Genomic DNA, 25,009 nt, shown 5'->3' with positions numbered 1-25,009 from the left:
ACACGCAACGTGCGTCGAGGCCGCGTCCTGAGGTAGCTGATAGAGCAGGAGCGACTAAGGGGACATGCGCGTCCCCAGCTGCCTTGGAGTGCCCCTGCCACCAGGCAGCAGCCCCCAGAGAAAGGCGCCTGACGCTCGTTAAGTTAATGGCCCTGAAAACGAGTGAGCTAAGGGGGAAGCTATGCGGTTGGAGCTGCTCTGGGGAGTGGCAGCGAGGCTCGGCTCTGCTCCCCGGCCAGCGGGAAAACCGCGCGGCCTCAGCCGCTTGCTGGGTAAGACGCCGCGCGCAGGCCAAGAACCGCACATAAATCATCGCTCCCCACGCACCTTTGCCAAGAAAATAAAGCGGGCCCGTGCAAGTCAGCACACCTAACCCGGCACGGGCTGCCGCGGGGGGTCACTGCAGACCCCTGCTCCGCGCCGACCCAAGCCGAGGCGGATTCACACCGGACAATGGCAGGGGAAACAAGCAGCCCAACGCAGCCACGGACACGACTGCATGAAGCCATAAAAATACATCGTCCCCACACGTTACTTCACGAAGCAGCGCTCTGCTCCCTTCTTGCTAGTGTCTTGTGCAAGTGGCTGTCAACTCCCGAGCCAAAATCACGGTTAACACAGGACAGGGAGGACAGGAATGAAAGGAGAGAGCCAAAGAGCCTTCCTGCCTTGCAGCTCGCGAAGGACACGCTAGCTGCTCTTGCTGTATTTCTGCTTTGTACCCTGCGCCTTCCTACATAAAATTACCAAATTCACAAACAACTGTCATGCCCCCTTCTCCTCCCTCCTCCTTTTCCCAGCCTGTCAGCCCAGCTCTGCCTCATCCCATCTAGTTTCCATGCTCTTCCTCGCTACTCCCCAGTTAGAGTTGCTGGACCAGTGCTACCTCTGCAATGCGGCAGCGGTGCTGTAATTCGGCACTCTCCATCTTTGCACCCGAGCTGCAGGACTGCAGGTTTCCCTTGAGAGATGCCCCCACAGGTGCTTTTCCTGCTTACAACACCCGTGCACACTTGGGCTTTCAGACCAAGTGCTTTATGGTGGCAGCTCCTTCAGCTTTGGCACGAACATTGCTCCGACACGTGCCAGCCGCCCTCGGCCAGGAGGGAGCAACGCAAGCAGCCCGATGGGGACGTGACGTGACCGTGGCCACCAGACCTGCAGGGCTCTCCTGAAGGAGCAGACTTGGCAGCCTCACCTTGGGAGCCGGGGTCCTCGCTGGCTCCGGGCCTCTGTGGGATCCGTCCGCTTTGCACGTACTGCGAGGGCTTCCTCTGCACCTCCACGGGAGCGATCCACACCTGCCAACGGCTCTTGTCCAGGGGAAAGTTGGTTACCGCCCACAATTACCAGTGTTCTCATTCAGAGAAGGTCAAAGTTGTCAGACAGACTGAACTGGTAAAATGGACATCTATTTTTGTGCCCTCCGTTTTTTTTCAATACCATCTACCAAAAGTGACGGCATCGGACCACTGCGGGTGAGGTCATTACGAGAGAGAAAACAAGGAAACAAAAACAATTCCCTGTCCCTCGACAGCTTATTTCTTGTTTCATCTTTTACAGGTTTTAGTCAATATCCTTTTCATCTGAAGAATGTGAAGACAAGTCAGTCAAAATCACTTCTTTAATTTATATCTATATATCTATATATATCTATATACATACACAATTCCTCCTCAAATACAGAAGACAAACAGAAGATCCGTGGCACAATTTCTTTGGAGAGTGGTGGGGGTTTGCTTTGTTTTTTTTTTTAGAAGCTGTATCCCAAATCAGGTTTTCATCTTTTTTCAAGGATTGTAAAAGGCCACTAGTGCCTATTCACAAACGCCTCAGAGCGCAGAGTCAGTGCTCAAGTACTTCCACACATCCATCCCCTTCCCTAGTTTGTTTTTCCCCACCAGACAACATTTGGGGAGGTGATGATTCCCACCGTGCACGAAGAACCGCCGAGGGAGCACGTTATTCCACAGGAAACGAGGCCTAGAGATTTTGGGCGCAAGGAAAACCTCAGCAACACCGAGCAGCAGAGCACAAACTCCCGGGGACCTCCAGGGACCGGCCACGTTCACAAAGCGCGTGGCCAAACCCGAGTGACAACACGGCCTTATTTCAGGAAACACAGGGAGTTTGGGAGACACGTTCTTTAGCTTGTTAAGACTGGGAAACTAAATTGTAGATTTATTATTTCAGACAAAAAAAAAAGGCACCCAAGGCCAGTCCACGTCCGACATGCTTGGCCGCTCGGAGGAGAACATCCCACCACAGCCCTCTCCCCAGGACACGAGGCAGAAACCTGCACAGTGTGACTCTCCCGCCACGCCGGGCGTCCCGATTCACACCCGTCCCTGCTCCTGAAGGAAAGCAGAAGACAAACACAGCGGGGAAACATAAAAGGCAACAAGCGACTCCCTGCACAGAGGTTTCTATTTGAGCCTGAGTCGGAAGCGAGCCACCGAGACCAGGGAGAGAGAAGAGGCAATTCCCGTTTCTCGCCGAGCGGTGGAGGACACGAGGACTCCCGCAACGACTCGTGATGAACAGGCGACTTCATTTATTGTTTATTACCCCATATGCATGAACCAATCAGTCTGGAAATCATCACACACAGGGCAGAAAAAAAAGTTATTTACAAGAGGGAGATCGCCTCCCAACTTCCCCCCAAATAAATTTAAGATGTACAGATTTATAATGGGAACCAAGGGGGAGAAGAGAGGACAAAAAGAAAACCAAGGACATTGCAGCCAGACTTGGACTTTCAGTTACAGAAGAGATCTACAGCTCCACCTAAGTGGGGCTTTTTCACCTATTAAATAAATGGCATCTTAAAAATAGAACATTTGACAATTTAAACATACATATTATTTTTTTCTTCAATAAATATTGCATGGAAATGCTGCTGCTTTGCTACCATAGCCTCCTCCCCTCCTGGGGCTCAACCATCACCTTAGCTTCTCCTTGCATTCCTGGGTTGGCAGTTCCTAATGGCAAATGGTTCTTTCCCCCTGCTCTTGTCAAGGGGCCTGACCAGGCAACCTTTCCTCACCCTTTGTGGGCTTCTCACCTGGCTCATGGTTTTAACACCATGGCTTTTTTAAAAAATTCCCTATTATTTACACAGTCTCTTCCACGGACTAAAACAGAAGGTAGCTTCAAGGTTTGCAGCTTATCGCAGCTGCTTCCAGAGCCCATTCCTTGCTTTTGAAAGGAGGTTCCCGAGAGGAACCGCCAGCTACGTTGCTGCAGGAACCGCCCCAGTCTGGTTCCCAGCCCACGCCAAGGCGGCTGGACCGTACCCGGCAGCAAGGGGACAGATGCAAACCACAGGCACCCGGACCACGAGGCTCCCCACTTCACCTTCCGCTCCCCTCGGTGCTCTGCTGCGCTTCTTGCAGACTCTCCTGCCCATTTCCATGGTCAAGAAAGCTTCCTACCTTCCTTCCTCCTGAGCTGGCAAGCCTAAAACTAGCCTTATTTAAGTCAGAAGACGACATCAACCCGCTGGGCTGTGTTCCAGCTCATTACCGTCAGCCCAGCGGCTCCAAAGTGCACATCAAAACTTGAATTTCGTTTGCCATTCCCACACTTCCTGAGAATAAAACAGTTAATACCGATCCTCTGGCCCTGCATTTCCTCAAAGCAGTCGCTCCTCCCAAGAAGAAGTTTCTTATGTAAAACTGGGGTGGGGGGGGAGAATATAGACTTTCCTTCCGCTGGTTAGGATTAGCTTATCCCTGAAATGCACTAAGGCTTTTAAATAAAGTGAACGTGTCGAAGGACAGCTCCAGAGCTGAGAAGATGCCCCTGGGATCCCGCAGGCCCTTCGCCGCCAAAGGGAGAGCCCTCGGTGCGGGGAAGTGCCGGGGCTGCCGAGCACAGCGAAGCGCTCTTGCCAGCGAGGCCTTCCCAGAGCAAACACTTTTTGGAAATGTGACCTTTCGGTGAGGTTGGCCGTCTGTTTCCACGGGCCTAAAAATTGTGACCAAACGTCTCACCAAGCGGGTGCTGCCCGTGCGGAAGCGCGCGCGCTCCTCCAGCCGCCAAGCCCGGGCAAGAGGGAGCTCGCGCACGGGCAGCGTCTGCTTCCACGTGAGCACAAGGCCTTTGTGACACCGTCCTTCTCCTCACCAGCCGCCCTGGCCTGGCAGAAACGGGGTGAGGGATGTCCGAGGAGACCAGAGAGCTAAGGCACACTAGTAGATATGAGGATGGCAGAACGCTGTTGTAAATGCAACAGGAAATCTTTGGGTAAAGAAGGGTGCCGCCTTACTGAGCTGAACAGCGCTGCGCGCACGTTCCTGCCTCTTATTGCCATCGGGCAAAGCCACCTTCTCCAAGCTGCAGCTGCCGCCAAGGAAGCAATGCCTGCAAACAGCTACCGGTTCCCTTGCGGGTTCCCAAGTCGCCGGGCCCAACCTGGAGCTCCGCTGAGCAAGAGCACACACGAGTTGCCTCCCCTACAAGGGAGGCCCTGCCTTACAACCCAATCCTGCCTTTAAGTATTCAGCGAGACCAGGGATGGCCAACACCCGAAGGCAAAATTTGTCCTTAGGCTCCACCTTTAGCAACTTGCTCCCATCCTAAGCAGAAGCAATTCCGGTTTAAGCTCTTCACCCTCAGTCGTGTCCCAGCTATCACAGTGACCCATTGCGGGTGTCCTCCACCCGGTCCCCCCTGCCCGCCCTCCTCCAAACTGCAAACAGCGGGAGGAGGAGGAGGAGGAGGAAGAGGAGGAAAAATCGGCCTTTGATGGGTGCGAAGTGTGTCCCCCACCCAAGGGACCCAGGGCTTTCCCTCACCTCACCTGGCAGCTCCGCCGCTGCGAGCGCGTTTGGCTTAGGAGGCTAAAGCTAAAGGAGACCCTCAGTGAAATGGTTCATGTGGTGTGGGCACGCGCGCGGGGCGAGGAGGGAAACCACAGTCCCGGGGAGCTAAGGGGGTGACCTCGGAGCACTGAGGGCAGCGGTGACACTCGCTCCTCTGCAGAGCGCCTGGCCAACGCACGAGGGTGCAGGCGGAAAGCAGGCGACGCCGAGAGCTCAGCCGGGGGTGTTTTCACATAAAGCCGACGGGCCCTCGTCCTCCCCCTGCTCTGCCCTCTGAGAACGAGGGACCGGCGCTACGCGTGGCATCGGTGTCTGCAAAACCCCTTCTCTCCGGCGTCTTCCGGGCACACAACTGCTGCAGGCCGCGGGCTGTTGCATAACGACTTCTGGAGGCAGATTTCCTTCTCGTCGGCACTTCTTCGTGGGTGCTTTTTGTCCTGCTGGTTATTTGTAATAGAAATGTTTGTAGACCGTCAAAACATCGAGTCACTCAAGACAATTCATTGCACTTCGTCGTTTTAAAGGAAGGCATCGTCAGCTCCGAGGCCTTCCTCCAGCTCGTGTTTTTCATGGTGGCCGAATGCCACCCTAAAAAACACAGTTCAATTTCTTTTTTTTCCAGTGTAACCAGATCCCGTCCGTGTCGATTCCTTTTCCTTCGCAGGTGCTTTGCATCTAATGATTCAGCAAGCTGGACCGTCGCTGAGGCTTCCAAAGTGCAAAAGAGTTCAAGGTATTTTTCCCCACCTTGAGCACCAGTTAAGGCGTGTTTGTTTCCAGTCTCAGCCACTGTAAACCCTGTCTAGTGTAGTGTACCAGTTCGGCCAGGCTGCTGTTCAGGGCCAGAGCACACCCCGCTGTGCTGAGCTCATCAAAAAAATCTAGGAAAAGGGGAGGGAGAAAGAAAACATTTGCTTGCTTTTTTCCACAACGGGCACGCCGGCAAGAGCGAAGCGCAGCAGAGAGAAGCGACAGCGCGGCGAGCAAGTCTCACTAAATAATGTGTTAGTGGGAAAGAGCAGCGATGCGAGGAGGCCGAGCAGGGTAACACACCCGTGAGACGCAGCACGTACAGGAAGAAACCTTTGCACACACACAAACCCAACCTCCTTGCACTGAAAACGTTAAGATTGCGCAGCAAGTGTGCAAAAACATGAGGTGACTCGGAAACCATTCTAACCCGCTGGGTTTCACTAACTTGGCACGTCCCTGCGTGAGGGAGCGTGATGGCCCAAAGCTGCTGCCACTCCTCTGTTCTTTGTACATGCAGTGGAAAGTGTCTAAGCGTCAGGATGGGGCCTCTTGGTTCTATGTATTCCCTCCCCATCTCTCTTGACATCCATACGTTACACTGAGTATCTCGAAGCTCCAGATCTGAAACCCCTAGACCAACCCAAACAGTCAAAAACCGGGGCTAACCCTACAGGGGTATTCACTGACCTGCTGCCAAGATACCACCCTTTGGGGACACCGACTCCCCTCGTAATCATGCAGCCACGTTAAAAACACCACCAGCACAGAACAGGTTTTGAGGTCAGGCTGCCTCCAAGCAAGACTGCTCTTGAGCTGCTCTCCCACGGGTTTTCCTTGGTGGCTCCTTCACTTTCTGCCTTATCAGCAACGTATCCTGTTCCTTCCATGTGCCAGTCCTTACCCAGCCTCTGGAGGATACTATCCCAAATACTGCACGTTCACTGCGGCTGCAAGCGGGAGGTGGCTCTATTCAAAAGCGCCCCAAAACCTGTGCTGGAAATTCACCCCTTCAAAAAACTGCACTTTTCATGCAAAGTGGCACTAGACCTTGAGGTGGGACGGCTCTAGTCTGAACTGCACCGCTCTGAGGGCTTTTACTGATTCACCACATGCCACCTGAACAACCCTTTAAACAACAAAGCCTGAAAAAAAAGAGAAATAGCGGCAATTCTAGGCAAAGCCCCTGGCAAACGCTTGCCCCGTGCCCAGCAGGGACTGCGAGCCAAGTGCTGCTCACCTCCTCCTCTCCCAAGGAGGGAAGCCAGCTGCACAGCTGTCAAAACAAAAACACTCTGACAAATCAAATGAAAAGCAGAGCACAAAGCGTCTGGAAAGAAAGGGAAACAGCTCAGGAAACACAAGCCCTCCCCCGAAAGGAAAAAACAAACATTAAAAAAAAAAAAAAAAAAGCCCCTTCTAATGTTACCACAAAGGGAGCCGGGTGCTTTCCGCCACCCGATTCCCTTGTCCCTCAGCTCTGAGGTGTCCAAGCAGACCAAGACACGCCAGAGCTCTCTTGGTAACTTCAGTGTACTCAAGACTGTGATCTTCAGGCCTTTAGGCAGTTGCTCACCCGAGTGTTAGGATTTAAGCAAGTCGGTCCATGCAAGCACATCACACTAGAGAGGACACAGAAGCCAAGGGGAAACCCTTACCTTTATTCCTCCTGGCCAGGGCATCAGCGTGTTCCCAAATATCATACGCGTAGAGGACGTAGGAAGTGATGTTGACATAGGAGGAAGTGATGACTGGGATGTTAGAGGGGACGCTGACGGCAGCGCCCAGGCTGCCGCCGCTGGCGTTCGATCCCGGCTGCGAGCCCCCGGAGCTGGCGGGAGAGGGCATCGGAGAGAGCGGGGACGGCGTGCCGGAGCTCCTGCGGGACACGAGCCTCAGAAAATGCCACAAAATCTCTAATTGTTTGTGAAAGTCTTACTCACGCTGCCTAACTAGCTGGCCAAACTAATTCCCTTTCAGGTATCCTTAAGTCGCTCCACGCTTCCTGACAGATAGTCAGAGCAGTTGGGCCAACTTGGGCAGATTTATTCATAGAACTGGGAAAGCTAAATGTGCTCAGCTCACCCATCCTCACGGCTTCCTTGCATTATTGGCCTAATTCTACGTTACTCAAATATTCCTTTTACTTTTGCTGTCACATATACAGCAACGCTGCTGCAGATGCATTAAAAAAATGTCAAAATATTCTGTAATTGAATTAGTAAATGATTTTTTTTTTTTTAAAAAAAGTGCACAGGCTAGTGAGAAAATACTGAAATGTCTCTTTAAAGTTATGCTACCCCAGTGTAAAGGCATCTTCTGCACGGCAGCGGCCAGGGAGATGGGGATGCACATACAAGCCCCATGGGGATACAATTCCATTAAGTCTCCATGGATCTGAGATACAAACAGAACAAGGATGAAAACCACGGGAGCTCCCAGAGCAGCACGTGGACAAGACACTCCCTGCTCCTCTGCGCCTGCCTCTCTGGTGGAGAACAGCTCTGCATGACACGCAGGAAGCCTCTGCACCTCGTACCAAAAACGACTCTTCCAAACGGAGATGACAGCAAAGGGAGAGCTGAAACACATGCACGTTCCTGGGAAGGAGCTTTCTGCTTGAAATCACTTGCAAACTGCACGTGAGTACAATTTGTGACTCAAACAGGCTGCTGCTTTTGCTCACAGCTTTATGGACATACTGCAACCTACATTTGAATCTTACCTTGCAACACACGGAGAAGGTGCTTGTGATACTCTGGAAGAACTCTGCAGCAGAGAGGCAAACGGTTACATTCGGGTCTGCCAACCAACGCGAGGAACTATCCCCTCTGCCCAGCTGGCAGTCTACTAATACACATGGCCCACCTTGAAGTGGTCATTGAGGATCCTGGAATACTTCACTGCCGTGTCTTTCTTGTATCGGAACATTGCCATGTGCAGAACCGCCTGGCAGCGCATGCTGTGGATGAAGGGCACAGGGAGTCGGTGCTCGTGCCCCCGGCTGCCTGCGGGGCAGCAACGAAGCTCCCCCCGGCAGGGCAGGCCCATCTCAACTTCATTTCCAAGTCAAGAGAGCCCAAGCGCTCTCTCCTCCTCCATAAAAAGACTGGGGCAAAATCAAACACACACGAGGGAAACCAACAGCGCAGGAGGCACGTCTGCTGTTTCACAGAAACAGGTGCCCAGGCGCTCGCGGGGGCCGCGGGCCTGGCGTGGCCCCGGCCAGACGTGCCCCAGCTCGGGCTCACTCGCAGCTCCTGCGGCACAGCCCGAGGCGGCCGGCCAGACTGCGTTCCTGCACCTCAGCTCCAAGCCCCGGGGCATTCTCCAGTTACCAGCAGAGGAAATTTTAGAGCCTTCGTCCTCCACGTGCGGTCCCTTGTGATAACACGGCTCAGCTTAGACATGTTTCCGTCTGCTCTGTTTTTTTTTTTTTTTATCGTTTTGTTTCCTTGCAAAATCTGGATTCCCAGTTAACTCCCTCCTTCACCCCTGAGAGTCTTGCAATCCAGCAAGCACCAAAACCCAGTGTGAAGGCACAGAAAAGCAGTTACTCACCATAACACGGCAAAAATCTTTTCCTGTGAAGATGCTGAGGAGTCCATAAAGGGTTTCAATGTCATTATGAATCTATAGAAACAAAATCAGGAGAACCTTGTCAGCTGCCAGGGCTCTCAAGTCCCACTAGTTTACGATGCGGTGCGTGCCAGCAGTCCAAAACTCAGGACCTGAATCTGACCCGAATTCTTAGGGCTGGCGCTGAGGTCCTGGCACGATCCTTATCAGAGGATTCTCCAAATACCTCACTTTCAAAGGGGAATAAAGACAAAGCTCATTTGTGTCCTTGAAGGCCTTGTCTGGCGTTCATGGGTGTCTACCGCAGCTACGAGGCTCGTGGTACCTGAGCCAACGTGGACCTAATTCCTGTGATAAGCAGCCCTGAGATGCCTCAAAAGACTCAGTTCTTTGGTGGTTTCTCTGGTGTCTTTGGATGGTCTCTGTCTGTCCCGTGTGTGGGCAGCAACCAGAGCTCTGCTCCGGTACCAGAGTCCCCAGCTGCCACGGTCACCACCAGACACGAGCATCCCTGCCCCTCCAAAGGTGCCCGCAGCCAAGAGGCTTCTTCTGCAGCCACTTACTTGATGAGATCCATGGTGTCAGCAAAGATGCTGTAAGCAGATTTGGGGGCTGCTGTGTCCGATTCTATGGCAATCCCGTATTCAATGAAGGCAAGTGCAGCATCCAGGTACTGAAAGGCCTTTCCAACCTTGTCGGTCTGTTGGGAAGAAAAAGCTCCCTTTAAGACCACGTGCAAAGATACTTATCTCAGGGAACTTGAAATCTTTTTCTCTCCTAAGAGAGGCAGAACTTGGAAGAAAGGAAAAGATGCAAGTGAGGCCTCCAAAAGATATTTAAAGGGTTCACAGCATCTCTTCTGAGAGACAAGGCAGCCACGAGTGCTCCGCAGCCGACAGCAGCTCCTGTGCCTCGATCGTCACCCTTCAGCATCTCAGCCTACAGGCTTCTCTTTAGGAAATACGACAGACGGGACCATCCTGCTACAAGATTTTCTGTCCTCACCGAGCGACATTTGTAGAGCAGGTCAGCTTCTCAACTCCTACTAAAAATGTATCCTGCAGCAAAAAAATGTTAACTGCCCTTCCTCCATCTCTCCCTCCCCAGCTTTCACTGGGTTTGAAATCTGTCCACTGCAAAAACAGGGAGGGAAACACAGCAATTGCCCCTTAGAGTGAAAAAGAATTTACAAATCTAGAGGTCCCTTCCAACCTCAGCTGTCCTGTGACTCTGTGAAATTACTTCCAGAGACAAAACTCGCTCTGTAGTTTCCTTTACCACATATACACACATATGACTGAAGCAAAATCCATTAGGGGGAATAATGCTCCAACCACCACATCTTGTTCACACACAGAGGCAGCAAATCACAATGTCACAACTGCTTTACCTCGCACAGAGCCAGGACTTACCATAGCATCAGCTTTGTGCTTCAGCCTCTTGGCTTCTTCAATGTAATGTTCTATCGAATGCTGTCTGAATTGGGGACAGGGAGAAGAAAAACAGACAAAAGCAGGGCAAGGTAAGTACCGATTTTACCTTCAGATCTAGAGGATGCTGTGATTCACAGTATCAATATAAATAGATTTTTAAAACTCTCATTTTACCGAAACATTGAAAACGTAGATCTGGACATTACAGGAAACTATGCTTGGCGCCTACGAGGCCAAGTTTACTTCTTTACTCTCATGGCAGGATAGCAGTTAGGGGATCTCATAACATTCCTCAAACACAAAACTGCACATACATTTGGACTGAAATGCGTTATAGATTTGGATTGAACTGCATCGTGTGGTACACTTTGCAGCACACCACTCACCAGCTGGACACAAAGGGCTTACATTCAAGTCTTCTGCTTACGAGAGAGACTGCCAGCCAGGCAAAAGCTTCTATAAATCCTGCTCTCATTCAGTGGGTAATTAATGAAGCTGGTATCACTTAGCGCACCCAGAGCTGCCTGCGCACTAAGGAACGGAGCTACGAGTCCTGCCCTCTCTCTATCCCAAGAGGCCAGTCACTTGCACAGCACCTGATCACAGAGGAGCTTATCAAGGGGCAAGAACCACAGAAATCAAACCCGTCCTTGCAGGTAAGCACAGGCAGCCTCTCAGGGGGATGACACCCAGCTGAAAAGCCCCTAACTTCCCCACTAGCTTCCCTGAGGCAAGAACTGCTGCAACCAGAGAGCGTCACACGCAGCGGGGGGACAGACGTGACTGTGAGACCTGACATCAGCCGGCCCCAGGCGTCTCCCTCTTTCTTTCTCAGGAAACAAGTCCTCCCTAAGAAGCAGGACTGCAGGGCCAGCCCTGCCCCTGTGTCTTCGGAAGGGACCCCAAGAGGGGCGTAAAATGAGAACTTACTTCTCGAACTTGACTTGAGGTCTCCTTGGCTGGGAGGTACCATTTGGCAAAGAAGGCACTGGGAAAGGATTTGTGACATCCCCTGCAGATTCCTGGAAAAAAAATATCATGGTATAAGGCAGAAACAGGTCACAAAGATAGCACCAAGAACACACCTAAAGCCCAGTTTTCCTAAATTCTGGGGGGAAAACAGTCACTTGTCCCAGGCATTGCCCATTCTCCGCACTCCTCCTCCTTCCTTCTTCCTCAACCCTCCCCTCTTCTAGCAACAGAGGTGGAAACTTGGCTTCCTATGTGCCTGCTAATAAGGCTTAGCACAATTCAAACCTCTTTGAACTTAAGTAGCAGGTTTCCTTGCACAATGACCAAGGTAACACTAAGCCTGCTCAGAGCAATGTTTTTCCTGGCCACTAGCCAAGACGGGAATTGGCAACATCCACTCACACCTATCTCCAGCTTCCACAGACAGCAATCCATGGTTCTGTGTCAGCAACTAGAATTTCAGGAAAAGGAAAGCAGGAAGAAGCCAGCTAGTGCAGCAGCCATAGTCTCCCCTTCAGAAACCTATGTCCTAGGCCACATGGATTGAGGAACCAACGAAGAGCAATACAATTGCATTTTATAAACCAATAATGTAAAAAACCAGCTGCAAGGCTCATTAGCAGTAACTGGGTAAGAAGCCTATATGAGCTATAAGGTTATGGTCAGAAGTAGGGGCTGTTACTTCTTATTTTTAAGTGATCCGCTCCTTTTTATAAGGACAATCACTTTTAAGGCTTCACCTAAATATTTTAAGCACTTAAAAGTAAGTATTTTTATTTTTATGTATATTATTTATATTTTTATTACTTGACTATTTGGAAAGACACCATCGTGCCATGCCTTCAGCTGCACCCAGTCAGCAAACTCCCTGCCAGTGCTAACCGATACCTACTTTGTTGCTCTTAGGCTGTTCCGGATACTTGTCCACTTTTCTGTGCTTGGAGGACAAGGGATCCTTGTGGCTGCTCTTGTTCTTGGCAGTGCTGTCCGGGGCAGGCTGCTCGTCGCTCTCGCTCCTGGGTCGCTTCTGGGCCCCCTTGGGCGCCTTCGGGGCGGGATGTGCAGGAGCCGGGGGCGGCAGCGGCGGGGGCAGCAGGACATCTCTCCTCTGCATGTCCAGTGAAGCTTTGGATACTCTGCAGATGGGAGGCAGATATATTGTATGGAATGAATATGACGTACATACACATATATATTATATACGTTTTAAGAACACCATTATGTACCAATATACTAAGCTTTCAAGGAAAGGCTTGCAACTAGGTTGTTTGGATTTTGCACATAGAGAGCCCTCCAACACAGTCACTTTTTACTGAAAAAGAGAGTACAGTCACCTACAGTGACCTGCACGCCTGGGACGGATCTCCCTGTAGCACAGACCTGATATTCGAGGCAAGTCAACTGCAGCACTGCCTCTGTCTCCCCTCTGCACCATAAGGCTCTTCTCTCCGTTGAGAGAGGCTTACCATGAAACTTGACCCCAGCTTTGAGAGAATTAATCCGAGTCTTTCTTTGTTGCTTTGAGACTTGCCAGCTAAATAAGCCAACAGGCAAAAAAGTTCTGAGGATTCAAGGGAGAGAGAACTAAAATGCTGTGCTTCCCAGGGGCAGGGCTGGCCACGTTTACTAAGACTTTGGCAATCCCAGACTGCTGATCATCTAAGGTTAGGATTGACTATCCAGGGGCTACAGTAGCTATACGCAGCACCCAACAACCATAGAGCCTATTTCAGTAGTCATTTACAGCACCTCTTTTTGGCTTCTTGAAATTTCCGAGAAAGCACAAAATACCTCGAGCAGCAAATCCCAACCCAGACTGCAACACCGGGAGAGGGACACGTTGCATTCAGCCTCCCCACGGAGGCTGGAGCAGAGGCTGGAGCAGGATGCTGCACAGCCGGCTAAGTTCTGCAGCCCTGGGGGCAACGCCAACCAGGCAGCAGGGTGCATTCATCCCCTGTGCACGCAGCTGCACAACACCGCATTCCCACTAAGCCAAGGGAAAGGGAAAAGGCAACAAGAGCAGAGCACAGTGCTAACCCTTCCTCGGGAGAAGAGCTCCCGCTGCAGGACATGCTGGAGCAGGAGCAGTTCCTCGTGCGAGTCCCTCGGCGCTGTGCACGGGCTCCCCACCTCCTGCCGCCGGGAGCTCCCGGTCCTGCTGCAGCCCCACAGCTTGAGCCGGGGCTCCCTTTCTCCCCGAAACGCGGCCTGTTCTGCCCTCGATGAAAACCAAACGGTCTTCAAGAGGGGCCGCTGAATTCCAGACTCTTCCATCATCACCATGGATGCCAGTCAACACCCAGGATTCCGGCTGCAGTTAAAGGGGCAACGGCACCACGAGCCGCAGAGCGACGCAGCGGACGCCCCTCTGAGGGGCGCAGCCCGTTTCGAGGGGCCCCTGGAAGCATCAGCTCCAGCTCCCACCGAGCCAGGGCGCTGGCAGGAGGCTGCTCGGCCAGGCCTGGGGGAGATGCACGAGAAACGCTGCACGTGCCACGCTGGAGGAGGCGAGGAACTTCAGGCCGTAAAGGCCAGCTCAAGCGCCAGCCAAAAAATCAGGAATGAAAACGGAGACACTGAACCCGGGTCCCCTTGGCCACAAAAAAGGAAAAAAGGTCACACACAGATTCTAGAGGAAGAGGGAAACGCTCGCTACCCCTGTGTGCTTGTGCATAAAATCGGTTTGCTGGGCTGGGCTTTGCACAGTTCACCCTTAAACATGGGTGGACCAGGCACAGCCAGGTGATTAGTGCAGCAGCACCTGGGCTTGATGAGAGCCAGGGAGAGCCGCTCCGTCCATGGGCTTCGGGGGCAGCCCAGGCTGGSTCTCCTCAGCAGTTCCGTGGTGCAAGAGGTGACAAACAGCTCTGCAGGATCCATCCCACCCATCCTGTGCTCTCAGGTAGGGGAAGGCGAGTCCACCCAGCACAGACACTGCCTGCTCACCTGGAGCCAGCAGGTTCAAAGCCCGATACTGGCAAACATAAACGCGGCCCACGGAGCCGACAGTAGGAGCATTAACACCCCATGTGTTTTTTCCAGCCTGCCCTTTCCATTGAACAAAACAGCCATCATGGCCATGCCAAAATTTACAGACATCTAGCTGCACTTAGCACAATATTTTTCTCCACACAGGAAAGGGAAGAGGCTGCCAGAATCTCTTCTGCAGTGCACACCATTGCTCAGTGACAGGAAGGAGGGTCAGAGCTTCCCCGTCAGCCCTACCGTCTGCTTGCAGCGGGCGTCTGGGCACACAGCTCGGGCATCACGTGGTCACAGGACAAGGATTCTTTTGCCATCCCTTTCAATCCCTAAACTCTGGGGCCAAACAAGCAAACGCTGCTTCCTTAGCAAAGCTGCCGTCCCCTCCTAGGGAAGCTAAGGCAGGCACGACAACACGTTACCGAGAGCGGGGCAAAGCTGCAGTTTGAAGACGGGGAAGCCACAACTGCCTCCCAGCATGGAAAAGCAGCGGGCACTGAACTGGCACTGACGTTTCCTGCAGTGCAAAAGGATTCCTTGAGCTACGTGTAACATGCAGACCAGAGCACGCAGCACCCTAAAATGCAGCATGAGGATGAGCAAGTTTGGGTTCGAAATGATCAAGTGTTCATTCTGGTGTCAAATACTCACTTCAATTTGCTGGAGTCTTTGTGAGTTGAAGACTGCAACGATTTGGTTTCTTTGTCCGATTTCATCTTCTTCCTATCGCTCTCCTTCTCCATTTCTCTCTATCAAAAGCAAAACAAGAAAAATCTAAATAAGAACATTTAAGTCTATGCAAGTTCATGTAAAGCACAGACCCACCAAGTGTGATTGAGTCACATTAAAAGAAACAAAAAGATATTGAAAGTGACAAAGTGCACAAACCCACAGCACTTTGGACATATATTTCAGGTTCACCTGCAGATATCCCAAAATGACATTTTATCTAATTTTGCTTGGGTAGATCAATTATTTTGTAGTGGAATGGAAGAAAAGTGCTAAACCTCTCCCTGTTAGGTGTCCACAATAATTATACGCGTGTTCCTGAAAGCAAACACATCATTTTCTGCTCTTGGTGCTTTTCTTGTTGTTTGTTTTTTCTTCTACTTTTTTTTGTTTTCCCTACTGAGCATGAATCATGCAGAAAGCTGAAACGTATTAAAATTCCTTCTGGCAAAGTCAGGGGTGGCAACGACTGTGTCCGTGAATCGCACTGTTAGCCAAAAGGAAGGGAATAAGCAGCATTCCCTGGCATTAAACCACTCTCAGATTCCCCAGACGGGTGGCTTTTCTTTGTGGACCTTTCTGTTTTTATTTTTAATTAATGAAAATCAGATATCAGGGGTGAAATTTTAACAAGCCAGTTACAACTGCTGCCTCTGTACTGTCCTCTGGAACGGGAGGAGCCCCCGAGGCAGAGTGGCCACCAGTGACACTTCTTCAGGACGCTCCACAGATCCTAGGATACAAAGCTCATCCTGCCAAACCACTGGCTCACCGGAGCGAAAAACGTCCCCATCATTTACAACAAGACAAAAACTCTAAGAAGGAGCCGAGCTGTTCAATCAGCTCCCAAGATTTAATAAAAGCAGCCCCACAATTGCGCTTATTCTCACTCCTTGAAGGGGAATCAGAAAGGCCTATGGGCCCTGAAATATCTGCAGGGATGAACCTACATCCCAGCTATCCATCAGAGGATGCACGGATGGATTCCTGCATGGAAGGGTCCGCACGAGCGAGCCAGGCGCCTGGAAGCAGCTTTGCTGCTGGAGAGCTGGCTTCCAAAAATGTCACATGGGAAAAGCTCCTGTGTCCAAGGAAAAAGGGGCTGTCTCAAAATTTAAGGGAAGGCAGCTATCGTAGGACTCTGAAAGGATCTCTGGAAAACCCTCCATTGGGTACAGACGCAGCTTTAAGCATTGGCACCTCTGCCAGCTCCACAGCTGCTCCTCCGGAAACCAAAGCAACCTTATATTTATCCCAGGATCGAGATCCAGGCAGGGTTTAGCCATCGTCTCTATCATCAGTAAGGCTTGCTCAGTCAAAAGCCTGCACTGAAGGAGAACCAAAGGGCGCGAGGCTGCTGGCATCACATCTAGCATCACATCTAACATCATCACGTCGGTGAATACTAATTCACAAAGTGCTCACCAAGCAATTGCCATCATCAACCAAAATAAATGTCTCCCTGCAGGAAGAGCCTCAGACTGCTCAGACTGAGGTTCTACAGCTCAACATTAAGTTTTTCAGCAGCTCCACGTTCACCAAAGCCCACTTCTCGCCATTCCCCTCTCACCTTCCGCTTTTTGAAGGACTTGTCAGGAGGGTCCGTGCTTTTTCTCTCCAAATCCTGCCTCCTCGCGCCCAGGAGCTCTTTAGCCTCTGCTTTCCTCTGGCGACTGCCTTTCCCGGGAGGCCGAGGAATCCTGGACAGGAGAGCGAGCTCAATTTTCACCACGAGGGCGTGCGGGAGCGGGAAGTCCCTCACGGGCGATAACAACGTCTTCTCCCTGACCGGCAAGGGAAACTTGTCCCTGTGGAAATCCTCCCTGCCCACGGCCGCGGCCTTAGTGCCGCTAGTCCTGGGCGGCGTGCCCTGGCTTTGGGCGAGGGGGCTGACAGGGAGATGCTCTTGGGTGCTGCCAGCCAGAGCGTCTCTCACGGGCTTGGGGTCCAGGAAGCCCTTGGAGCTGGCCTGGTGCGAGCCCTTGTGCTTTCTGTTCTCAGAGGGCTCCTGCGACGTCGCTTTCGATTCTTTTTTATCCCCGGACCTGGGCCTCCCTTTCGTCTTTACTTTGGGCTTGTCCCTGGAAGACGGGTCTTGCGCCTCGTACGGGGCCGGCTCGCTTTCCACCTTCAGGCCTCCCTTGGGCCCCTCGTGGGCAGGGACCTTGCTGGGCCTTTTGATCCCAACCGTGTGTCTCTGCGAGGGCTCCTCGCTTCGCGCGGGCGACTTGTGGCCGCTCCGCTTGCTCGCGAGATGGGCATCCTGAGGAGCCCGGCCCGCTCGGCTGGAGCTCTTGGGATGAGGCTCCTTCGGACCGGGCCGCTCGTGGGAGCTGTTGCTGCTGATGCTCCTGCCCTGCTCCTTGTTCTCCTCGTGTCCGTCCGTGTGGCCGAGTTCCCCGGGGCTCTCGGTTGGCACTGCCGGCGGGTTCACCTTCGTTAGCCAGTTGTCGAGCTGCCACTTGTTGGACGTCGGAGGGTCAGGCTAAAGGCAAAAAGAGAAAAGGAAGGGCTAAGAGTGAGTAATTTTGTGAGTAATTTTGACGCTACCAGAGGTTACCAGAACCCAGGAAAGTTTTCCTTTTTGTAAAAAAGCCTTCAAAGTGAAAGACTGTGAAAAACTGGGGATACCGTCGTGGGACAAATGAACACCTAAGTCTAAAACATGCCTCATTCTTGCATGAAAACGGTCAAACACGTCACACACAATCCCCACGTCTCTGCTAGCCCGACCTGGAGGTCTCGCTGACAGACTGGTGAACGTGAGGGCTTGGTCCTGCTTTGCTCTCCCCAGAAACGAACACCGTAGCACACTGGAAAACGACGGCACAAATCCAAAGCCAAAGCGGAACTAGCCGCTGTCCCTTGATTCTTTTGGAAAACCGTCTGCACGGAGCACTCCTCAAAACCGAGCTCACGGCTGTCCCAGCTGTCACATCTCTCCAGGCTAACAGGTAGGCCACCGGGCTCCGGTGATTTAAGCAGTTCCCACAAGGAATTATACGGCTAACACATCAGGGCCAGCTCCTTCGGAGCTGCCTGCCCGAGCAACCCAACGCTCGCTTGCCTCAGGGTCAAGACACGATCACGTTTTGAACCTCTCCGGAATCACAGAGATTGGAAGCAGTTGCTAGAACCCCTGCTTGATGAATTAGGGAAAGAACAAACCCTACAAGAGGCCTCAGACGCTGCCATTCCGGGCGGTGCTGTCTCAGGTCAGTGCTCAAAGGCTTACGGGCTGGTCAGCAGCGCTCAAACGTTCACCCCGATATCGGGGAATCATCGGAGCATCGCTGCCCTCCCACCCTTCCTGCTTCTCTCTGGCCACAACTGAGCACAGGGAAAGCCCCAGTGCACTAAAGGGTTTCAAGACTCCCTAATTCCTTCTGCCTTCATTTCCTTCTCCATCCGCAGCGAGCTCTGCCTTGCGCTGTGGAACATGCTGGCAAACAAGGCACATCTGCAGGACCAAAAAAGCACCTGCTTAACTGGGTCGGGGTCATTTAAGCTGGGAACCTGTTTGGAAAATAGGGTTTGGTTTTAATATGGTAAAATTAACCCACAAATCCCCTGTGGGTTGTTTTCAGATGAAAAATCTGCCTTGTTTTCAGGAAATCGTTTACTTCTCAGCAACTCAGGAACTCTTTTTCCCCTTTGTTAAGGGCTAATAGCATACCCAAATAGCTTAATAAAAGGCAGTTTTATTTACCCTTTCCTAACATTTCTCCTGCTAGCATTTATCTTGTTTGTGATCCACACTTTCAGACAGGTTTTCATCAGATTAGCTGAACACAAAGCGAAGCAAGAGACGGGGCTGAAGAAGGAGCTACTGCCCATAGGTCTCCAAGTCTTTGCTACTGTCTGCAAAGAACTGAAGGGGAAAAATAAAACATCTGTTTCTTTCCCAAGACACTTGGGTTGCACAAGACCAAGGCTGTAGCCGAACTACAGGATGTTGAAGGGTATGAGACAAGAGACCAAGACATATTTTCTCAGTATTTTGTTCTCAATATTTTCTCAAACCTTTTGCCATGTTTTCTGCACATAAAAGTCTCCCTGCTCATAAGATCCTAAGTTAAAAGGAGGGAAAAGCGGCCGGGGAAGGAGGCTAAAATGAGGAGGTTTCTGGGCTTTGTGAGAATCTCTCAAACCTGTTGTGGGTTGGTTGTCCTCAGCACGGGGTACAACGGGGCACTTAGTACTGGCCTGCGGATGCTCTGTAGGTGGGAGCACCTCTTTCCCCCCACAGGACACCAACATTTCTGCAGCAGATTTTCCCAGAACTGCCCGGTCTCAGTTATGCAGCTTTGAGGCACCAGGTTCTGCTTGTCTGCTTTGCCCAGCAAACCCCTCAGAAACGCTAGTGCAGCAGTATCGAAGCCAAGCTCAAGAGAAGCGAGTCTAAGCACATTCCAGCCCTCGCTGCAGGTCTGATCACTTCGGCTGGGGTCTGGGCGAGGCTTAACTTGTCACCCGCACACGGGGAGGCAGCGGCAGCTTCGCTTCCGAGAGCAGGAAAACGGCCTCGCCCTGGAGCGGCCCCGGCACCGAGGAAAGCTGCAGGTGAGCCCTTCAACACACAGCACAAGCCAGGCGAGGCACTAATCCCTGCGGGAACGCTAGCCAACGACGCCAGAAAGAGATGGGAGAGCCCTGCCTAAAAAAAGGCCTAATTACACAGTTACTACGGGCTGCTTAATAGACAAACTCGACCAGTGAAGCGGGGGGCAAGAAAGGTTTGACGCGGCAGCGAAGACGTGAAGGGGACACCTCAAGGATGCCGCTACTTCAGGTCTCCCCTCCGGCCACACGGAGCCAGCGGGAAGCCCGCGGCATCGGGGAGGCTCTGCCTTCGCTCTGCATTCACCTCGGGCGCCGGCGGCCTCGCGCCGTCGTTGGCCTCGCTGTCGCTGGAGCTGCTCTCCGTCTCCGAGTCCGACGAGGTGTCCGAGTCGCTGGTGCTGCCCGACGCGGCGCTGCTGGAATGTGCTGAGGCGACGCTCTGCGGCTGCGACGGCGGCGCCCTGCGAGGCCAGCGCGAGGCAAAATGAGAGGGCAGCGCGGGCGAGGGCTGCGGATGTGTCACACTGACACGGCAGCGGCGAGAAAGACATCTGCAAGCCCTCGTTTCGGCTCGGGGAGGAAAGGGGGAAGGCCAAAGGAAGACAATGCCAGATTCGGAGATAAAGCACCATTACAACAACAAAACCCCCCTGGAAACACGACCTTCACCTCCAACCCACTCAGATGAACAAGCAGGCAGCTCAGAACAACAGCACGAACTGCAGCGCTGCTGCAGTATGACACTGCATTTAGCCAAAAACAACTTTAAAGCGTGACAAGGGCTTTTCTGAAAGCCTAACCCACAAAAGAGAAAATACCAAATAAACGTTAACAGGAGAGAAACATAAATTTCTCCTGTTTGTGCTTTCCCCTTTAAATCCTCCCTTCCTGAGCCATGCTTCTTGGCAAGGCTGCTGGAGCTGTTCGTTAACTGCCCTCCCAAGCAGCAGCACGTTTTGCTGCACTCCTCCTTACTCAAAAGTCTTTCCTGCCGCACTGACCAATTGGACAAAAATGGGGCAGAGCTATAACTTTTAAGTACAATTTTATTCAGTTATTTATTTTTGTAATGGGCTTAAGTCAGAATTTTCTGATTTCAAGACAGGGAGGCAGGTTCCCTGCTCATCCCGAACACTATTCCAGGAGCTCTGCCAGAGGCAAAGGATGCAGCCAGGAATCAGCGGGCCCTTGTGTGAGACTTTGTGGACCAGCAGCCTGTGCTTCAAGGACAAAGTTATCAAGCCAACATGTGCTCTGTATTTAAGTGCTCTTCTCTAGAGAACATCTAGAGCTTCTCTGCCCCTCGCTCTACAATCTGGTCCATGCCTGCTCAGTCTAACCTTGAATATTCCTGCTGACTAACCATACATGGCAGAAACTGTATATAAACCCTCAACATACAAGGAGAAGCTGCAATGAATGACTCTGGCTAGTCCTTTCTCGCCCCCCTGCTCTTCACCTTGGTGAATGTTCCTGGCTTCTCGTGATTTAAAGCTGGACTCGCATGCTGGACATCCCTACCATAACTAAGCAGCCCCTCGGCTCCAGTGCAACCTGCATAGACACTGGGGAGGAGAGAGGGGAAGCTGGGAAAAGAAGGGAGTGGCTGGAGAAACAGCTTCTGGTTCAAAGGCAAATTGCAGCCCAGTCACTTATTGCAGGAAAACCCTTGCAGTAAAACAGGATTCAGGAAAACCCCGCCCAAATGAAACCAACTTTCAATGGAAACGTCAGGCAGGTAGAAACCAAAGCTTCTCTCCCCTAGAGAAGCAGAGGACCCTTTCCCCATCTACTCTGTAAGAAAAGACAGTTTTCTTTTCCCTTATTCAGTCCAGCTAAGAGTTTTGGAACAAACCTGTACCTTGGAGGAGCAAATGAAGCTGGCGGCTTTGCAACAACCTGTTTTGGTCACAAAAACAGAGAGGAGAGGGAAGGGAAAGGTTAGCATAGGGAGCCTGCAGCAACAGAGCAGGTCACGAGGATTTAAAGGGATGTGTTTGTGTGCAGTGTAAAGAAAACAGCTCAAACTGACTTGGTCATCACCACTGTCTTCACTATCACTGAGCTGAAGGTCATCCTGGAGCATTCTGAAAAACAACCAGAAGATACAAATCAGCCAAGGCAGACACATTTTCAAGCAACAGACACTGGAAAAGAAAAAAAAAAAAATACTTGGTTGGTGCCAGAACAAACTGACCTCCCCCAGCCTTTTTTGAACATGAAGCCACTTTATCACTAAATGTCTCATTATTTGAACAGGCAATAAACACGACAAAGTGGCCCCTAGGCCTTTTCCTGTGCTTTCCACCTAATCCCAGGGCAGGCCAGAGAAGTGATGTTCAAGGAGGGGAACTCTCCTCCACCAAGGGTAATTCCCGCAGCAGAGCTGCCTGGAAAAGTCCCAGTCTGATGGAGCAAGAGAGAGGGACAAGGGACAGGCAGCCCTGCGCCAGCAGCCGGGCGTTTGCACGCTCGCTCTTCAGCCGGGGCTGCAAATGATGCTCGTTTGTCATCCAGCACTTCAAACACCCAGTGCAATTTCAGAGCGGCGACCCTTGATTTAGCAGCACCTGAGCCAGCAGCAGGGCTGCCTGCAAATCCTTCCAACAGCCTCATTCCGTTCAGCCTTGTGACTGAGAAATTGGTCTCCAGTCTGAAAAGAGAAATCAGCCTGCAGCCTTTCGCCATCTCTTAGTGCAGCCCCAGCACCGTCTTTTATGGCAAGAGCACAGACATGAAAGATCCCCCAAGAAACTGCATTGCCCAGCAGAAGCGGGGCGAGGGAAAAGTTATGGGTCCTGACATTTATGACTAAAATAACATCAAAATAAAACAAAAACCAAGCGGCTCGCTGCTCAGCACACAAGCCTCTAATTGCAGCAGCCCGTAATTGGTGCTCGGGACGGAGCCCTCCTCTAGGTACCCTTCAAAGCACCAGGTTAAGGGCTCTAATCAAAGGAAAGGCGCTCTGTTCCCTCTCAAACAGAGAGCTGCGTCATTCTTATTAGTGGTAACGGCAACTGCACGCAGAGAACGGCCAGAGAACAGACCCCAGCAGCGGTTCAGAAGGTTTGTTTTGCTGCCCGTTTTCTGATGTCTTCCTTTCAGTCCTCTGAACATCATCAACATCATGAACAAATCCTCCTCCTCCCTCCACCACCACCTCGGGATAGGGCACAGCCCCTTACGTTAATGGAAAACGCAGCTAGTTAGTTCCTGCCCCGGGACAGCTGTAAATAGAAGCCCTCCCAACGCCTCTCTGCTCATCCAGGTGACTTCTGCCAGGGTGCCAGGATAACGGGGACCAAACGTCCCTTGTCCTTCCTTCCTTCCAAACCACAGGGACAGGCTCTGCTTGCACTCTACCATCAGTATGGCAATAAACCTCTGCTGAGGTTTAATTTTAACAATTACTAAGTCTTGGGCTGAGGCAGGTTTGGACCAAAGCTCCTGTGCATGGCACAGGGCCGGGCAGCAACGAACTAGGAGACACCAGCTTGGCAAAAGAGCTCCCCGAATTCCCGGGCATCCCCCAAGCCCCGCAACCCGTGCTCCGCAGCCACCGCCTCCGCGCTGCCTTCCCTGCCTTTCCACCCACCCCATGGACACGAGAGCGGCAGCTCCTGCCCGTGTCTGCCGGCACGTGGGCCAGGCGCCCACTGGGATCTCAACCAGCTTCCCGCTGGAGCCCTCCGAGGGAGGTCCTTGTTCCCCGGCACTAACGACTGCATCCTCGGGGCCGGCTCGGAAGCAGCTGCCCAGGATTGGAGCCGAATCCCTGGCAACACGTTCCGGCCCGCAAGGCACAGGTCCCAGCCTGCCCACTTATTTAAATGAGCTCCCAGCCTTGCTCAAAAGCCCTAAAAATACTCGGAGCATTTTCCTTCTGTTCTGCTTTGCTTCAAAGTTCCGGGCTACAGACTGAGTTTCGTCAAGGGTACAAGGATGATGCACGGAAACACGATGCAGATTTTGCTTATAGTTAAACTGCTTGAAAAGGCCTTTTCCACCCGAGCTGCTGGCAGCTGAAAAGCAGAAGGCGAGAGCATTGCAGCTTCCAATGCTGCTCAATTCAAGATCAACAATGATTGCTACGGCTTTTGCGTGGCTAAATGAAACCCCATTCCCAAACATTCGGCTTCACCAAATTGTCACATAGACCCGTAAATAAACCCGCTCTAATAATTTCAGTGCTTTATTTAGCACAGAGGTTAGCCAAGTTTTTCATTTGCACAGCCTGCACTTAGGCACATAGGGCCAATCCCGGTAAAAAGCCGTGAAAAGGGAACCTTTTTCAGGGGAGCAGCAATCCTAAAGGTAAGACAATTTGCCAAACAGCTCCGCTGCTGGCACAAGCGGATCTCTCTGGCAGCCCTGCTAAGGATGCATTAGCAGGAGCGGGGCCGGCATCTCCCCTTCTGCAAAGCAAGGGCCCCTTCCCTCCCATTCCCTTCCATTCCAGCAGAGCCAGGTGCTCAGGCGGGGGCTGCAGGCAGCAATGAAAGGCAGCCGGGAAATCCCTGCGTGCTTAATTTGGGCCCCCGGATGCACTGGGATTTCAACCTCCAATTAAGCAGCACAAACCCTGTTTGTTTTCCCCGGCCACCCTTCGTAGCCGGGCGAGCTGCTCCAGGCAGCCGGGCTGCGTTTTGCCTCGCGTGGGAAGCACAAACGACACAGAGCAAGGCAAGAGATGCGGGGGCCCGAGGGGAGCCGCAGAGAAAGTCACTCCAGTTTGGACACAAACCCGACCTGCTCCTATGTCCCTCGTGCCCACACTGCCTTTGCCAACCCTACGGATGCACGGCTGTAGCCGAAGGGAGCGGGCTCCGGAATGCTAATCCAAACCATCCTGGAGAGAAGGGCTTTTAGCACCCGGCGTGCCAGCAGGGTGTCACGCAGCCCGGGTCCCCTCTCCGCCGTGAGGGGCACTAGTGTGAATAAGCATCCTGTCGCCAGGAAATTTTCACAGCCTCGAACCCCAGGGGAAGGCAGTTTGTTTTTAGCTCTGCTGCAGCCTCCTAGGGCCGTCTCGATGAGACACTGGAGAAAAGCAGCCTGTGGAAAGCTCTGCTCGGGCTCCTGAAGCCGGATCAGGAAATGCCCTGTGTGGTCAGACCCATCAGGGACCATGTCACGGTGCTGCTCCCAGGGCAGGAGATCCGTGTCCCT

General features: G+C 52.2%; 1 protein-coding gene across 2 annotated transcripts in view; it reads right to left on the bottom strand.

Moving 5' to 3' along the window:
* Positions 1-3,039: 3,039 nt before the first annotated feature.
* The window catches only part of AFF1 (AF4/FMR2 family member 1), an 80,542-nt gene continuing 58,572 nt past the window's right edge, over positions 3,040-25,009 (bottom strand). For both annotated transcript variants that reach the window (XM_026041285.1, XM_026041284.1), the window contains exons 9-22: positions 21,870-21,924; positions 21,699-21,736; positions 20,142-20,298; positions 16,845-17,759; positions 15,197-15,294; positions 12,453-12,696; positions 11,519-11,610; positions 10,568-10,631; positions 9,719-9,855; positions 9,138-9,209; positions 8,445-8,538; positions 8,302-8,345; positions 7,235-7,455; positions 3,040-5,707 (exon numbers count right to left, since the gene is read on the bottom strand). In XM_026041285.1, the coding sequence (XP_025897070.1) occupies positions 5,586-5,707; positions 7,235-7,455; positions 8,302-8,345; positions 8,445-8,538; positions 9,138-9,209; positions 9,719-9,855; positions 10,568-10,631; positions 11,519-11,610; positions 12,453-12,696; positions 15,197-15,294; positions 16,845-17,759; positions 20,142-20,298; positions 21,699-21,736; positions 21,870-21,924 (2,353 nt within the window). In that variant the 3' untranslated portion in view covers positions 3,040-5,585. The remainder of the gene's footprint in view (positions 5,708-7,234; positions 7,456-8,301; positions 8,346-8,444; positions 8,539-9,137; positions 9,210-9,718; positions 9,856-10,567; positions 10,632-11,518; positions 11,611-12,452; positions 12,697-15,196; positions 15,295-16,844; positions 17,760-20,141; positions 20,299-21,698; positions 21,737-21,869; positions 21,925-25,009) is intronic.

Source organism: Nothoprocta perdicaria, unplaced genomic scaffold (assembly GCF_003342845.1).
Source record: "Nothoprocta perdicaria isolate Ctin4 unplaced genomic scaffold, notPer1 scaffold_281, whole genome shotgun sequence".
In the NCBI taxonomy this organism is placed as follows: domain Eukaryota; kingdom Metazoa; phylum Chordata; class Aves; order Tinamiformes; family Tinamidae; genus Nothoprocta; species Nothoprocta perdicaria.
The sequence above is the reverse complement of the archived record's forward strand: the minus strand, read 5'-3'. Positions and strand labels throughout refer to the sequence as shown.